This window comes from Phodopus roborovskii, unplaced genomic scaffold (assembly GCF_943737965.1).
Source record: "Phodopus roborovskii unplaced genomic scaffold, PHOROB, whole genome shotgun sequence".
Taxonomy (NCBI): domain Eukaryota; kingdom Metazoa; phylum Chordata; class Mammalia; order Rodentia; family Cricetidae; genus Phodopus; species Phodopus roborovskii.
Window position 1 is genome coordinate 2,760,364 of NW_026125545.1, and position 17,274 is coordinate 2,777,637.

Genomic DNA, 17,274 nt, shown 5'->3' on the forward strand with positions numbered 1-17,274 from the left:
GGACCCCGCGCTCCAACTTTCCGGAGGAAGTGAGGAGAAAAACAGAGCTGCCCCTTTAAGGGCTTCCCTTCCCCTTTACTCTATGTTTACATAACACGGGGCGCTCGCGGGCCGCGGGGGTTGGCGGGCGGGGGCCGCGGGAGCGCGGAGGCGCGGGCGGTGGCGCGGCCGTCCCACCTGCCCGGCCCGCTCGGCCCCCCGGCGGCGCGCGCTCCTCCTCCCGCGGGACTCGGCTCGGCCGCTCGCATTCCGTGCCGGGTCCGGCTCGTGGCGGCCGCGGAGCGCGTAGGTCCGGGGGAGGAAGCCGGCGGGCGACGCGTGCAGCCACGACGGAGCAGCCGCGGGACTGGCCGCCTCGCGCCCCGTTCGCCGCCGTGCCGTTCCCCGGCGCGCTCACCCCGTTCTCGGGATGGGAGTGTAGCGGCGGCGCGGACTCGGCGGGTATCGCGGTGGAGGCGGCTGCGGCGGCTGAACGCGGCTCCATGTTTTCCCCCGGCCAGGAGGAGCCCAGCGCCCCCAACAAGGAGCCGGTGAAATACGGGGAGCTGGTGGTCCTGGGGTGAGTTGGGGCTGTGGGCGTCGGGGCGTCCCGGAGAGATGCGCTCCCTCGGGCCCGGATCCCCGGGGCGCTCGGTGCCGCGGCCCGGAGGGTGCTGGGGCACCGCGCGGGGTCGCTCAGTGCAGCCGGGAGCTGGCGGCCGTTGGGGACCTTTGGTTTCTGGGGACCACTGCGTCGAGCCCGGGTCCCGGAGCCCAGAGCGCGTTCCGCTGGGGCTGCGCATTGTTCCGGTCTGTGACCCGGGTGGCCCGGCTGGCCTCCGCTTTTCTGCGCCCAGAGTGATCTGGGCTGAGGGCCTGGTTTTCCCAGATCCCCTCACCCACGGCTGGACCCCGGGGCTCTCTGCGCCTCTTAGGCCCCGGCACCCCTTGGTCTCCGTACCCTTTGGGCCCCTGCGCCCCTCGGTCCCGGCTTTGCCGATACCCTCGGGGCGGCGGTGGGGAGCTCGCTAGCTTGCTCGCCTGGGCTCCCACTCCGCTGGAGAAACCACATTTTGAAGGTAGTAATTATCCACAATCGTTAAACGGCGGCAATTAGAGACTTCATCTACTTCCTGAGTTTCCTTGTGACATTTCTATTGTTTACCCGTAATAAGCCAGGAGGGAGGCTTCGCAGGATTAAAGCAGAGTAAAGTGGGCAATGAAAAGGGAGTGCAAAGGGGAGGCGGAAAGTGCAAGAAACTCGGAGCTGGAGCAACTTGGGTTTAAAGCTGCGGGGAAGGATTGTTTTTCCTTTGGATGTGCCAGCTCCTGGGAACCCGCGCTTTTGTCTTCGGTTCAAAGACCTGTATTCAGACCGTCACGGGCGCTGATGGGTGGGTTTAGGCACGCGAGGAGCCCTCCCTAAGCGGAGGCACTGGGAACTTCTAGAAACGAGTTTTGCTAACTACCTTGAAGTAAGTGCCAAGTTAAAAATAATTGTTTTAAAAAGATTTAAGCTTCTAGAATTAAATCGTCTACAATTTCCTAGTCTTCCTCGGGTTGTTGCTAGCATTTTAAGTAGGGTAAGGGCTGGAAATACCATTGCTTATTTGGAAGCTCAGCAATGAGCGTCTTCCGCACCTGCATGGGAATTGTATGCACTTAAGAGAGTTCGCTGGGAAAAGGGAGGAGTAACTGGGAAAGCCACAGTTTAGTCTGTCTTATGTAACTTCAGCCCAGCCTAATTTTGTGGAGTTTGGTTTTGTTTATGTGGCTGGCTTCAGACCATGCTTAACACTGTAAATTTGACACAGAAGATTAACTTATGCCAGAGACATTTCATTATTTCCTTTTGAGGCAATCTGCTGAGATACTTCAGAGCAGTGTAGAATGAGTCTGGAGAGGTTTTGTGTTCATAACCCAAAGTGTAGGGCTCTCCAAAGCCAGGATAAGAATTTACACCCTGGACTGTTGTTATTTAGTGTCTATGGAAGTATACATTGCCTTAGCACTTACTCTGCCCTTTACTGGTGCTTTTCCTGGAGCCAGGATGGCTCAGTGATTTCTTACCTAATAGTTGGAGGAAGACCAACATTTATCTGTATCTACTACATGCCAGCTACTACATGGGCATTGGGCATTGCACAGTGGTTGATGGAACACTTCCGTTTTAGTGTTGACCAAGGCATAAAGTAGAAAGAAACACGAATAAGTGGGTAGGTAATGATTTCAGGTGTCTCCACTTTCTCAGAAGTTGGTTAACAGTGGATGGAGCATTGCAGTTATAGGTGGGTGTTGCTTCTTGCTAGCTTAAGGAAGGTCTTTAAAGGGGGAAAGATGGGATTACCAGATGCTGGTCTGGACTGTGTATTCCTGAATTGATTGTGTCTGCCTTCTCTCTGTCTCTGTCTGCCTGCCTCTTCCTCTCTCACTTATGACTCTTCCCATATTGAGCACACAAAAGAGTGCGTGTAAAATAGAGAACTAGTTAGAGTTTAATGAAGCTTTATGTTCCACCCACTGGACTTTAGAGAATACTTTTAGAAATAACAAGTGCATTTAAACAAAACAAACAAACAAACAAACAAACAAAAACCACCTGCTATCATTTTGCATGCCTGGTCCTTTGGGACATGAATATTGGTGAATAGAGACTGTCTAGGAAGTTTTCTTGATGAAATTACTCTTGAGGCTAAAAATGCTCAGCATTTGTTAATGATAGAATTTCTTCTTTACTTGTGAAGTAGTGGTTTTATTTCAACTGCTGATTTTCTTTTTTTGCTGTGTTCTGAATTTCATGGTAAAATGTTACTAGGAAATTTGGAGAGCAAACTGAAAAGTTGATTTAGGCCTAGATCTACACACTAATGCTTGTGATTCTTGTCATAGGTTGTACTATGAGAGAATGCCATACAGGATTTTATTTGATAATTCTAACCAGTTACTGTCTCATAGTCTTTGCTGTGTCCCCTACTTAATTGAATGGGGAGAAACGGTTGGCCTAACTATTAAATGCTCTTTTTAGCTGAGAAATTTAAACTTGGCGGTCACTTTAAAGTTGTGGAAGTGGTTTGGGATTTAAAAGCCATTCATTGTAGTGGGGCCCTGATTAAAGTCTTCTTCTCTGACCTACTCACTGGCTTTCTGATTTTAATTTAGTTCCTTCCTCACTGTTTCTTTAGCAATATCAAAATAGTTCCCAAGAAGCTTTTCTGGCATATACTCTGTTGTTCTGTTTCTTGGCTCAACTATGGAACATACATAGTTAACAAATTTTAAATAGCTTGACAGTTGTTGATTTTGTGAATTTTAAAGTGATAGTGCTAGAATTCACATGGGTACATGTCCAGTGTAATAATAGCAGAAAAACAGTTAGTGCCGGGCCAGGGAGAGGGCTCAGTAAACAAGTGCTTGCTGCATAAGCATGAAACCTGTGTAAAGGCATGGGACTGCATCTTTAACCCCAACACGGGAGGCAGAGACAGGTGTATCCCAGGGGCTCCCAGGCTGGCCAGTCCAGTCCAAATGGCCAGGTTCAAATTCACTGAGAGATCGTGTCTCAAAAATTAAAGTCGAGAGTGACAGAGGAAAACACTTACATTGATCTCTGGCTCTGCAGGTGTGTGTACACATCTAGATACCTGCATGTGCACATATATCCACACACATTGCAAGGCCAGTGATATGAATGCCATTTTATCAAGCAGCTATGCACAAACAGTCTTGAAAGTTGCAGTAGTGTGCAGGTTTGATTAATTGGTGTTTTATGTACAGGATCATGCAGGTTGGGTAAAATTGCTGTTCCAAGTTTCAGAAAGCAAAGGTGGGGCTGGTGAGATGGCCCAGTACCTCTGAGTGCTTGCCATCAAGCCTGGCAGGGCTCTCCTGGAGAGAGAGAGATCTGACTGGCAATTTGTTCTCTGAGCTCCATCACACCTGCATTGCAACACATGTGACCCCTCTACTCCCCCCCAAAAATAAATGAAATTAAGCAGACTAAAACAAATAGAAGGAGGCAATCTGGGGATGGAATTTAGGAGTAGATGTAGTCAGAGGTATATTATTTAGCCTTTCACAAAGAAACTGGGGGTGGGGGGAGGCTTCCTTTTCTGTTGGGACTTCTGTCCTGTCTCTGTTTTCATGGTTTCCTGCTGGCTGGTGTGCTGACTCTAGCTGAGCTGCTAGGGCCTCAGATCCCCCTCCTGAATTTTGAAGCATGCCCACCATTAGTCTCTGGGTTTTGCTCACCTCACACTCAAGTGGGTAAGGCTTAAGATTTGATATGATTCCTCACAAAATATATTTTGTTTTTGTTTGTTTTTTCAGCACTCTCAGCCAAGGGTTCTAAATCTAGGGTCCACAAATGGAATTCAGGGAGCCCACAACTGAGATTTGGAAAAAACTCTTACCTTTACAGTTCTTCACCCTAAGTCTAGCATAGTCTAGCATTTCACTCAGGAGAATAGGCCACAGAAAGTCCAGCTGCCTGTTTGTTACTTAATATCTTAAGCAAGGATGGAGGCAAGTCATAGTGGTACACAAGTGAGATCTGGGAGTTCATGGTCATGCTCTGCTAATGTAAATTCAAGGCCAGCTTGTGCTGGATCTCTCTCTCTCTCTCTCTCTCTCTCTCTCTCACACACACACACACACACACACACACATTATAGGTGTGGGCTGAGACTATAGCTCAGTGGTAAAGCTACTGCCTAGCATGTGCAAGGCCCTGCAGTGCACCCCAGCATTTCAAACAGACTCTTAAAAGTGCCAGTGATAGTTTCCAGTCTAAAGCTATTTTGATAACTAAGTAATAATTTCATTGCTAATCCATTGAAAACCATTCTTTTGGGTGGGGTGGTGGTGGTTCCCCACACCTTTAATTCCAGCACTCAGGAGGCAGAGACATGAAGATCTCTGTGAGTTTGAGACCTGCTTGTTTTACAGAGGGAGTTCGAGGATAGCCAGGGTGAGAAACCTGTCTCCAAAAACCAAAACCAAAAAAAAAAAAAAAAAAAAAAAAAAACAAATCAAAACAACAACAACAAAAAAACACCTTTTTTTCTGAGCAGGGTTCAGTAGGCTTCACCAGACTGCTAAAGGGTACTTGGCACAAAAAAGGTTTAAGAACCCTTGCAGTCAAGGTTTATCACTCACTGTTACCGGAATGAAGTACACAGGGCAGGTATCTGCTGTTGCCTTGGATTGGCAGCTGTTCTGTGAGAGCTCCGTTGCCTGACCATATTATGAACTTCATTTATTTTTTAAAGCTCTTATCCATGTTGTGCTCTTTGGACTTGCCTTGACTACCTCTGTCTTTGGTAGTAAGGAGGAAACTTACAATTTAATGTATACTTTCCCTTTCTTTACTTTTCACTCTAATTTGAGCCCAAAGATGTCAAACAGTATATCTTATAGACTAAAAGATCTTTGTTTAAAAATAAACAAACAGAGTCTTCACTACCACTCAGCTGTGGAGAGCTGTGCCAGTCTGTCTGTGGATGCCCCTCATTCTGCAGGCTATTTGGGTTGCTGTGTTTTCCTTTGCTAACTTTAGCCTTGTTTGGCATGTGCGGCTGTCTGTGTAGATTTGGGGTTGCCAGTCTGGCTGTTTTGGATTTGTTTCTTTAACATGCCAAGATTGAAACCTTTTTTAGGACTTTTTATTTGGGATGTATTTTTCTTATGTGATTATTATTTAAAGATGAAACCTCTCTTAGGACTTTTTATTTGGGATGTATTTCCTTATGTGATCATTATTTAAAGATGCTCTGTATAAACAAAGTAAGACCACACCGATTCAGGGTCCAATATAAATATATATTGACTTAACAATATATATTTATCTAAAAGATAAAGCACAGGCAAAAATGAAACGACATTGGTCCATTTGAGGGAGAGTGATACTGTTACCTTGGGGCTGTGGACAGGGGCTGTGACCTCCCTGAAACGATGAAGCAGGCGTGTAGGTTGGTTTTTAAATGAACATAACAGCAACACATGGGCCTCATTGGCATGGGTGAAAAATGCCCATGAAAAGGAATTACTAATGTCCATGATTTAATTAAAGGTTCCTGCAGAGACCTGTTTCATAAAAGGAAAATGAAGGTTAAATGACTTGCGAGTTCTTATTGAATATATTGTCGTCTTCTGGAAAACAAAATGACAAGCTCAGAATATGCTTCCTGTGTCTTGTTTTGTCCAAATCAGCTATTCCGAGCCACTCTCTCAGCTACTTCATGTGTGATGATGTGTCTGGAGGTATGGGGCTATAATGATTTAAGACAAGCAATAAAGGGTGGATCTTCCAAATGATACACTGATGTCCCTTCAGTAACACCATGTTTTCACCCACATGCATTGTGATGTTTCCTCAAGTGGGACAGGAAGGATGGAGTCCCATCAGGCGAGCCAGGAATTTATTTGTTCAACAAATATTTATTTGTTGTCCAGACCCCAGGAATGCAGCTAGAAAATAAGGCAGGCAGGATTCCCACCCTGGGGAATTGCTAGATAATTCTTGTTACATCCCTGTAGGGACCAGCTATCATCGAAGGGAAGTTCACTTACTTATTCCCCAGATACTTGAGTATCTACAAATATTGTTAGATGCCATGCTTGGTACCCAGATGCACACAATAGACTTAGTCCTTGCTGCAGAGCTTCCACATAGGAAGAGCAAAAGGCATTGATGCATGCTGGCATGTAGCAGACCCTCTGCCCTCTGCTAGCATGAGAAGGGGTGGTCTGGAGATATCTGGGGGAGAGCAGGAGAGTGCTGTGCATAGTTCCTAAAGAACATGCTTGAACAGAATAATGAAGCAAAGTGTGTGATGAGAATGAAGCTGGGCCCTAAGACGGTTCTGCATCCTTGGAAGAGTTTGGATTCTTGGGGTGATGGGAGACTACTGCAAGGTCAGAATAGGAAGGCATGTGGACAAACCTTCAGCAAAGACAGTATAGTGGTGATGGAGGAGGAAACTTGAGGTTGACCAGCAAGACAAAGAGAATGGACTGTGAGCCAGAGAGCTTCCTAGACTGTGCTTCCTGTCACTGTGACTTGCTTGTATGATAGATCACTTGGATCACTGACTGCAGTTTTTTGGGTAAGGCCAGGCTGTAGCCCAGGGCCAATGTCTCAGACAAGCACCTTCTCTGCCTACCATTGTGTTAACTTCTGAGGGGCAGAGATGGCAAGCATGCAGGCAGGCAAAAATCAGAATTTCAGAGAGTGAGTGGGTGTGTCTGAGGGGTGGGGACAGGGTAGGGGGCTAAGGATAAAGGGTGGTGGAACTCCTTTCAGATAGAATAATGCAGGAAAAGCTCTGAGAAAGCCCCCCTTTTTAGGGCACCCATAGTTTAGGTTTTCATTGACATGTCTCTTTTGTTTATTTTCTCCGTGTTAATTCTGCTATTACAACCAGAACCTATTTGGGTAGTCTGCCAGTTAAGGAGTCAAAGGGAAAACAGAGGGACGGATACAGACTGATGCTTAACTGCAAGCATGGGTCAGTCTAAAGTGACAAAGCGATACACGTGTGTACCCAGTATACCTAGGGTGGCACTTGAATTCCACCAGCATTCATTGAAGCGTCACTCCTCTTGATGTACCCTCAAAGGCAGGGACCAGCTGTGGAGTGCTGGGCACATCTTCTTGGGGCACAGCAGATACTCATTGAGTGTCTGTTTCCTGGAGAAACTGCCTTACTGACATCAGATATTTCATCTCTTACTTGTTTTTCTTTTCATGAGTTCCCTACTAGTCATTTTGTCACCTGCACAAAGTTCTTTGCAGGGATGCAGGCCATCTGTTCCAAATTTACCAGCTGCTGTGAGCTGCATTGCAGCACCATGGTGGTGTTGCAAGGCTGTGGTCATTAATGCAAGTTAATGACAGCTGGAAATACTGTGGCACAAGCGACTTGGATGGCCACCTAGTGCATATGCACCCGGAGCATTTCAGTGCAGGGTTAAGTCTTGACTGAGGTTTCCTTTCCAGCCATCCAGCTAACACCCCCCCCCCCACTTCTCTCTCTCTACTTACCTCTATTTGTTTCTTGCCTTTTCAGCTCACTTAAAGTCTATTTTTAGGATAAGAAATCATTGTTACAAGCTTTCTGCTTCCATTGTAATTAGTAATGGTCTGGTAGAATTTAACCACAGCAGGCAGTTGCTGTGTTCAGCTTCTAGGTTTTGGGTAGGAAAGTCTCATAGCAAGCTCCTCAAAGGAGCCCTGGCCTCTTTCCTTCTGCTTTCTGACCTTCTCCACCCTCTGCTTCCTTTCCTATCCCTCCACATCCCTCCCTGGACTTCTCTTCTTGTTCCTAGCCTGTGTAATAAGAATTGTCACTACAACACCTCCTGCTCTGTGTAATTAAGTTTTCCCTGGATACTGGACCGATGAATTACCTCGAGAAATGGTTCTTTCTTCAGAAGTACTATAGACACAGGAATTTGCTTTCACCCAGATTCCAGAAAAGTCTGCAGACTAGTCCTCTACTTTTCAGGATGTTTTCCCATGCTGCAACTGTTTTTCACTTACATGTTCAGTGCTTCATCTTTAAGCCATCCAGAGAAAGAGATTGTAGTAAAATGGCTGCTGAGGTGGAGCTGGGGCCATTTCCCCAGGTGGTCATGTGAAGGCTGGAGATCTGAGAGGGAAGTCAGGTCCCTGACATCACCTCTGCTTTAGTCAGAGCCACTGTGCCCTGCCTGGGTGTGCTGGTCTTTACTGGCGGAAGTGACATGGCCCAGCTTCTGTGCATTGTCTTAATGGCTGCTGTAGCCTCTGCCCTTCACCCCCATCTCTGCCCCCACTGGGGCCATCATATCAAAGTACTGTAGACAAGACAACAGCAGAAACTTACTTTTTTGTAGTTCTGGAGACTGGAAGTTTGCCCTAAAGCCTCTGCCCTTGACTTACCAGCTCATATGGTCTCTGACTTCTTTACGTTGTCCACCTACCTCTGGATGGAGTCTTCTCTAATTACTTCATTTAACTTTAATTACGTCTCTTAAGGCCCATTTCCAAGTACAGTTAGATCCAGGGGCTTTCTGGGAGTTAGTACATTATAACATGAATTTTATGGAAGTACAATGTTACATCAAAATGTTTCAATAGAGGAGGGCTGCAATGTCAAGAAGTTTGACTACTTTCCTGGAGAGATTTACAAAAGGGGAGGGAAAAGCTTGCTAGATGCTGTCCATCATGGCCACTACAGCTAAGGCTATGGACCTGTGAGTGAGACCATCCTAGCTCCTTGGGCCAGTTAAGTTGCCAGTTAGCATTGCCCAGAACAATATGAGTCCCTTTCCACCACCCTCTGCCCAAATGAAGGAACTGTGAGCAGATGGTGTGGGGGTGGGGGATGAGGGGGTGAGGGGTGCTGTGTGCTGTTGTGTGTGCTGGGAGGCTTGTTACACAGCTATGCCACATTTGCATTTGCTCACTTGTCAGATCTGACAGGTGATGTGAAATATGTTCATGGAGCTTTGTTGAGTTGTTGTTCTTTCCTTTAGGTCATTGATTATTTTAATTAGTATAATCACAGTAATTTGGATGAGTTGCTCCAAACATTAAGTAGTATAGCAAATGAAAGCATCTGTGGGATAACTTTATCAACTATTACTTGTGAGGTTACTTGCATAATCTCTGTCTTCCTGAGTCTGTACCACCTCCTGCCTGTCTAAACCGAGAGCAGTGTTTCTGGAGACTTCTACTTGAGTGGCTTTCACCCAGGATGGGTGAGTGCATGACAAAGAATTTCTGGCTTTTAAAGGTCACCTGATGTTAGCTAATAAGAGCAGAGACTTGAGAAGGAGCAGGAATCTCTCCCAGCATCGTGTAAGGTACAAGGTTCCATCTGGACCAGAAGAAACATTGTGGCATTGTATTTGGGGGCATGCAGCAGATGTACCTGGAAAGCTTATGTACATCTCTGGGGCTTTGGGAAGTAAAAATGTAGTACAGTTGTGAACCACCAAAGGCCTCAGATGTGTATGCCACAGAGAACTGTGCTATTCTGACCAAGACACAAAGGCAGAAGGTGGCTGTGGTGGGTGTGGTTTTGAGGGGGGCTAGCTTGTTTTCTACAGAGAAGCCAGATGTGATACCAGCACAAACCCTTTCCCATGCTATATAGGGAGCAGGATTGGGGGTGGGGCTGCTCTAAACTGCAAATTTCTCATAGAAAAGAAAAAACAAACCAGTGACAGCAATACAAAGAGCTCTTCTACTAGGTAGCTGAGATAAATGTAATTTCCAAGGTTTACGCAAACATTTCTACTTCTCATCAACAAAGTGTTAAATGGAACTTTCAAATCCTGTGTTTTTAAGTTTCTAGCTATTACAGTTTTGTAGTGTTAAAGTTTAAAACTGCAGTAACATTTGGGGCCACTTACAAAATTACATGTGTTCTTCTAGGGTGTATTTCATTAAAACAAGATTCAGCGAACGTACCAAAGTTGAGCTGAGTGGCCCCTCAGTTTGTGCTAGCGACCCTCTTTTGGGGGTTTGGTCATGGTGGTCTCAGAGCTCAGGAGCGCTGGGACCCAGGTACCAGATACTGAATTGGTATGTGGTACAGAGAAACAGCACTCATGGGACCTTGCGCCTGGTCCTGTTAGGTGTTTTTTGTTACCATTCCAGGATTGCATTTTATTATTTGGGCAGTGAGGTTCGAGCAGTGACTCCAGGTGTCTCCCTAGTGGCAGAGCCTGGCTGGGAGGTCAGTGTGTATGACTCCAAAGTTTGATTCCTTCCACTCAGCAAGGGAGACAGAGCAGAGCGTGTTCCTGGGGATGTTGGAAGGATTTCTTGAGGTAGCCTTTGAGCAGTTGTGAGGGGAGACTTTGATTCTTCTGGAAGGAACTGTATGTAGTGCAGAAGCCACAGGGACATTGGGACCTTGAGATTGAAGTACTTGGGGAAGAAGATGGAATTGAAAAGTGTGGCTAGCGTGGTATCAGGAAGTCAGTAGGCTCTTCCTTAGGAGACTGGGGAATGATCCTAGTCGCTGTTTGCTGGGACCTTGTAGTCTCCTGGCAGAAAAGGTCTTTAAGCAAATTAAACCTGGCTAGCTGCTGCCAAGTATGAGTGTAGACACAGGAACAAAGCTCGTTTTTGTGTGAAGGAATTCTCTGGCTCACTTGAATGTGTAGGAGCTAGTGGGGTGGGGGTGAATGGGTTAGTAAGGTGAGAGCCTGGGGAGTTGAGAGACTGAGAGTTTGGAAATCAGACTGGGGCTGGAAGACTGGAAATCCCTGGAAGGGCAGAGAATGGCCAGGGAAGCCCTGCTGTGAGCAGGTCCATGAGCCTTCCTGGGAGGCTTGGGAATCCTCTGCACCTCACCTGGCTGTAGTTCCTTTCCCCTCCTCCTCCTCTCCTTTTCTGATGGGACAGTCACTGTCAGTAGGTGCAGCACCCATGTTGGCAGTGGCATTTGTGGGGCCCTGTGGAGTGTAGTCATTCCTTCACATGCTTTTATTTTTGAAACATGAGCTGTAAGTGATGAATGTTTTGGGATTGAACGCCACTGGCCAAGTAGTCAGGGATCTGATAGCATCTCGCCTTTCCACATTCTGTCCTCCCCTCCTCTAGCCTGCCATTCCAGCAGGCCCAGGTCATGGTGCCCCTGTGTCTCTTGGGGTGGGAGGAAGTGGGATGGCATCAGAGACCACTGTTTCCTTTCCATGTCTTAGGAGGCCCAGTGTTCTTTCTGATAGTTGTTATAGGAACCTGCTGGCTACTGACTTCCAGGCCATTATTGTGGAGGTTGAAAGCAGGCTGTTCCTGCTACTGAAGAGTTCCCCCAGCACTCCACTGTCTTTTTCCAAGCCACACCAGGAGTGGGCACAGGGCCTGGCCTCTTGTTCCAGACCAGCCCTTCTGCCTTGTGACTAGGCAGAATCCTGTTTCAGTGATGTTTGTGGGAGCCCTGGTTGTTGCTTGCCTGCCCCACTGAGCCCTCTCTCCTCTCTCCTCTCCATCCCCTCCTGCATTCAGGGTGTACCACTCCCTTTGAGTTGAAGGGTGCCTCCTGGTGCTGTGAGAACCAGGGTTAAAGAAGAAGTAGTCAGTGCTGAGCCTTTTGCTTGTCTCTGGAGACAGGTCGTCCTTCTTAGGATGTGGCAGGCCTAACCCTCTTTCCCTCAGGAGTGAGGCCCAGAAGCCTAGCTCCTGGGTCCTGGTTTAGCTTCTGACCTTTCTCTGGCTTCCTCTCACCTAAATCCTGTGTGAAGTGCTGTTGGCCTCAGGCTTGAACTCTGAGGGAGGTGGCCCCATTTCTTGCCCTGTAATGAGGCAGCCAAGGAGCCTGAGCTTTGACTTGATACCCTTCCCCGGCTGAGGCTACCACCTTTTGCCTCCTACCCCTTTTTTGAGCCAGAGTCTCATGTAGCCCAGAGACCTACACCATGTCACCTGGTTTCATCTCCTGGGTATGGGACTCAGGGCTCCCTGCATGCTGGGTACATGCTCTCTCATCAGAGTGCAGTCCCCAGCCCAAGCTCAGTTAGGCCTCTGTCTCCACCACAGTTGTCAAATGTTCTACAGGTTACAGTGTGCAGCAACAGCTGTAACTCCGTTTAACTGACTTTGTCAGGTTAACCTGCACTGGACTGCTTTCATTTTCATCAAGCATCCAGCAATAAGTAAGTGGTTTCTTGTGTTTATGGCTTATTTTGGCTTCTTTAGTCAAAAAGTTTGTTTTGTTTCTGGATGTCTTAGGGTTTCTATTGCTGTGAAAAGACAATGTGACCATGGTAGCTCTTATAAAGGAGAACATTTAATTGGGTGGCTTACAGTTCAGAGGTTCAGTCATTATCATCATGGTGAGGTGTGCTGGTGTGTTGGTGTGCACTAGCAGACATGGTGCTGGAGAAGAAGCTGAGAGTCTTTGATCCTGAAACAACAGGAAGTGGACTGAGATAACTGGGTATGGTTTGAGCATATATATTCATATATATATTCCACCTCAGAGCTGCGTCTGCAGTGACACACTTCCTCCAACCAGGGCATGCATACACCAACAAAGCCACACCTAATAATGCAACTCCTTATGAGCTTATGGGGGCAGTGTGTGTGTGTGTGTGTGTGTGTGTGTGTGTGTGTAGACAGGGTTTCCTCTGTGTAACAGGTCACTCTGTAGATCATCCTGGCCTCAAACTCACAGAGATCCATCTGCCTCTGACTCCTGAGTGCTAGGATCAAAGGCATGCACCACCACACCTGGCCCTCCTGGTGCACTTTAAAACATGAAATACATGATTTTTGTTCCTATCTTCTTTGCCTGGATGTGTTATAGTTCAAGGAAAACATGCCTTGCTCATCTGTAGCAGTGGTTTTCAACATGTGGGTTGTGACCCCTTTGGGGTCACATATTAGATATGCTACACACCAGATATTTATGTTATGTTATGATTCAAAACAGTAGCAAGATTATAGTTAGGAAGAAGCAATGAAAACATTTTCTGGTTGGGTCACTGCAACGTGAGGAACTGAAAGTGTCACAACATTAGGAAGGTTGAGAACTACTGGTCTAGAGGGATTGCAGATTCATCTCTTTAGCTTCCAAGGGATATGACAAGTGACAGTTTAACTTGATGTCCTTTCTGATGGTGGGCTTACACCAGCATTTTTATTGGGTTCATAGTTGAAGGAAGAGGTTTCTTTGACACCTTCCTTCCTCAGCAAAGATTGGTCTTTGCCTGTATCTCACTGTTGCTACCTGTGGAGTTTTCCTTTCCTGTCTCGTGTTCTCCCTGTTATTGATTAAAAAGACTCACACTTCTGTCTCCTTAGTACAACTTGTTCCAGTAATGGAACTCACTCAGCTCATCCCGGGAGCACAGGCCAGCAGCAGGCTTATAGTGAGCGTTAAACTGGACCAGACTCCAGCTGTAGGACTTTGATGAAACTCAGTGACTTAGACCTTGGGAAAGCTTTATGTGTGTGGGTTAGGAGACACACCTGGTGAGGTACCTATGACCCTGGGGCCTCAAAAACATTCTTAGCAAACGGGTATCCTAAGATGTCAGCTGGTAAAATGCCAGGGAACAAATACAGCATCTTGATAAGCAATATTAGATGTTATGTGTGTGTGTGTGTGTGGGGGGGGGAGCCGAGACCTGGAAATGCTACAGGGAAGTGTGATTCAATCAGCCTGTAGTGATAATGCAATAAACTACCCAGGGTGAGACTCAAGTGATTTACTCACCAGAATGCCCTTCAATTGAATTATCGTCTTACAGCAGGTGGCTGCTCAGATCATACTGTTTTAAATACTTAAAGATATCACAAACTCCCTACCCCCTAGACACACACACACACACACACACACACACACACACACACACACACACACACACAGAGAGAGAGAGAGAGAGAGAGAGAGAGAGAGAACATCTTCATCACTGTTGTCATTTTAATCCCCTTCTATCATTCAATTATCAGAGTTCAAGCTTTGAGTTTTTGCTTGGGAATCCCATCTGGGGTAGCAGAGGATAAACTGCCCCATAGAATGTGAGAATAGAGTGTTGTGCGGTAGGCAGGGCAGGACAATAGGCGCTTCCCATGTTGAGGGGCTTATCAAAGGACCCAAGCTCCTGCCGTGGGCTCAAGCATGGCCATTCTAGAGGAGGTGACACACATTTCTCCTACTGAACAAACCAAATGTAGACGGCTGGGGCATTGAGTGTGTGGACAGCCACCCAAAGGATTTTGAAGTTCAGGAATGTAAGCAGGAATCCCATGGTTAGACTCACACATTTCATCTTCTGGAAGTTTGTGTCATGATGTTCTATGGCTCACAAGACTAAAGACATGCATGGGATCCGTGTCACTGTCAGGAATAATTTTCATTCAAGATTAGAAGCAGGTAAAGTTGTAGTTAAAATTTGCAGGGCTGAAGTCTTCCTTGTGGATCAGCAGGGTGTAGGGAAGTGGGTAGAGGCAGTGGAGGTTTCTGGAAGTCCTGCTGGAGCTGGCTCTGCTGTTCACATTTCCCTTGGAGCTCTTCCTCAGGGCCCAGGGCAGGGGTCAAAAGATTCCTACTCCCTTCTTCCTGTTACTTCCATTCAGACCAGTGTGGACAGTAGCGCTCCATCTCCTGAGAGAAGGGCTTCCTCGTAGGCTCTCTAGCCCAGTCTTCCTGGCTCTCTGGCCTGATTGGGCCTTTTTTAGTCATAGGACTGCTACCACTGTATAGTAAGTCACTAAATCATCCGATCTCCTTCAGTTTTGCTTGAGAATTTGTTTTTAACTTACAGTTTCTCCTTTGTTAAATTCACTTTTAAGTTTTGTGTTCTGGATTCTTATAACTTTCAGCTATTAACACTAATATTTTAGTTTTCCTTCTGAGAAAATTGTAAATGGAAACAGTTTTTAAGGCAGACCATTTACACTCTAGCAACATGGCATTGCCTCGAAGAGCTGTGTTACCAAGTCTATGTAAAGAATGTATTTGAAAGGCAGTGCTAATTTTACTATTTTTACAATTCACTGTCTAGTTACACTTCACCCAGAAACATTTTACACAATTCACTTTATGCAGCATGTGCTCCTTTCAAAACTGTCGGCCAGCTCACTTGTCCTTTTAGAGAATGTGATTTATGTTAAAAACTTAATATAAATCAAAAAAGCTGCTCTTCATCAAAGCAATCCCCTTTTGGAGGGCGATGAAGGACTGGAATTGTCCTGCCACTTTTAAGGTCTCTGTCCTCACATGAGATGTGAGAATCAAACAGATGGGAAGACTTCAGGTAGGGCAGCACATACGTGAGGGGCATGGCTTCTGAAAATGAGTCTCCATAGCAGAGGAAAAGACACTTCCTGCACAGTAAGTTCTGTGCATGCATGGGAAAGGCAAGCTCAGGGCAAACAGCCCTGCCTCCTTGGGCTCTCCCTCCAGAATCTCTGAGCTGTGTCTTCAACTTTGTGCCCCTGCTTTTTCATCTTACATGGGCTGTACAGGGTTCCTTCTGCCTGATTGTAATTCAAGGTGCCTGCACCACCCTGCTTACCTTAGGATGTAGCATGGGTGTCACCTCCCACAGGGTACCCTCACTGCCTTTGCGCTTTTTCTCCTCCCACAGCAGGCATGTCTTATGAGGCTTCTGTGCCTAACTGTCTGTCCCCTCAGCTGCTCTGTGTCCCAGCACCTGGCATAGTACCTACCATGGCAAGAATGGGCAGAAAGAGTGAAGAAACACTTCCTGGATGCAGGAAGAGGCTACTTTCTTGATACCTTGCTCTGATTTTAAAAATACATTTTGTACCCTAAAGTAGATACTTACTTTTTCATACTTAACAGGGCTTCTAAAAGTACTCTTCTCTGTGTCTTTTTAAAGCATGTTGTAAAGTTGTCAGTGCACAGATGTGGGGTGCTCAGTGATAATTGAATGTTCCTGAGATGAGATGGTCACAGATTTAAATTTTTTCTTCTGAAGTTTAACAAAGACAACATATTAAAATGGATGATACAGGGTTATGACAGCAACTTTGGACTTTCTTAGTATGTGGTATTGAAAACTCCCCAGAAATATCAACAATCCAAGCTATATTTTGACAGTGACAGAGCTTTGGTTTTACTGAAAATTAGTTGTTCTGGCTTCTTATCTTTCACTTTGAAGCCACAGAGAAATACTCTTTCCATTATTTTTTCTTGATGTTTATCCCAGCTGGCTTTGTGTGCTGACTGGGCCTAGCTGTGTGAGTTCCCTCTTGCTTTTGCTACATTTTGCTTTTGTTACATTTGCTGCCTGGGGAACTTCATGCTTGCAGCTCTGGTGCATGTCTGCACAAACATGTTGCTGTTTGCTGTCTATGCCCTGTTATACTGTGTGGAGGGTGGCTCATTGGAACTCAGAAGCATTGCAGCCAGGGCATTCTGGAAGCCAGCTTGAGTTTGTTTTCCTCACTGTCAAAGGGAAGCAGAGATTTTATCATCACGCTCTGTTTCTTTTTGCTGGAGAATTGTGGTTAGCAGGGGATTATAAGCCAACATTCTTCCCTGTCTGTCATTCTCTTGCCCTCCTTCCTACTCAGCCTTTACTTGTGGAATTCTCAAATGAATATTCATGTCCTTTCCCCATTCCCACTCCTTTTCTTGTAGGGACCACAGTAAATAATGAAATGTCTAAAATTCAGATGATTCATGTGGTTTATAAGAGATAAAAGGGGGCAATGTGTTGATTTAAATGGATTTCTTGTGCATTGGTTAGCAGTGAATTCAGGACCTTGTTTTTAGTGGTGCCTGCCACTCCATCACTGTTTTCTAAGTAGGTAGCAGACACACTGCA

The 17,274-nt window shown here is 46.2% G+C and overlaps 1 protein-coding gene across 2 annotated transcripts in view; it reads left to right on the forward strand.

Annotated features, from left to right (window-relative positions):
• The first annotated feature begins 243 nt into the window (after positions 1-243).
• Peli2 (pellino E3 ubiquitin protein ligase family member 2) overlaps positions 244-17,274 on the forward strand; it is a 133,447-nt gene continuing 116,416 nt past the window's right edge. Inside the window, exon 1 of one of the 2 annotated variants that reach the window (XM_051177102.1) lies at positions 244-559. In XM_051177102.1, coding sequence (XP_051033059.1) covers positions 483-559 — 77 coding nt within the window. In that variant the 5' untranslated portion in view covers positions 244-482. The remainder of the gene's footprint in view (positions 560-17,274) is intronic. The other variant, XM_051177103.1, reaches the window with a different exon arrangement.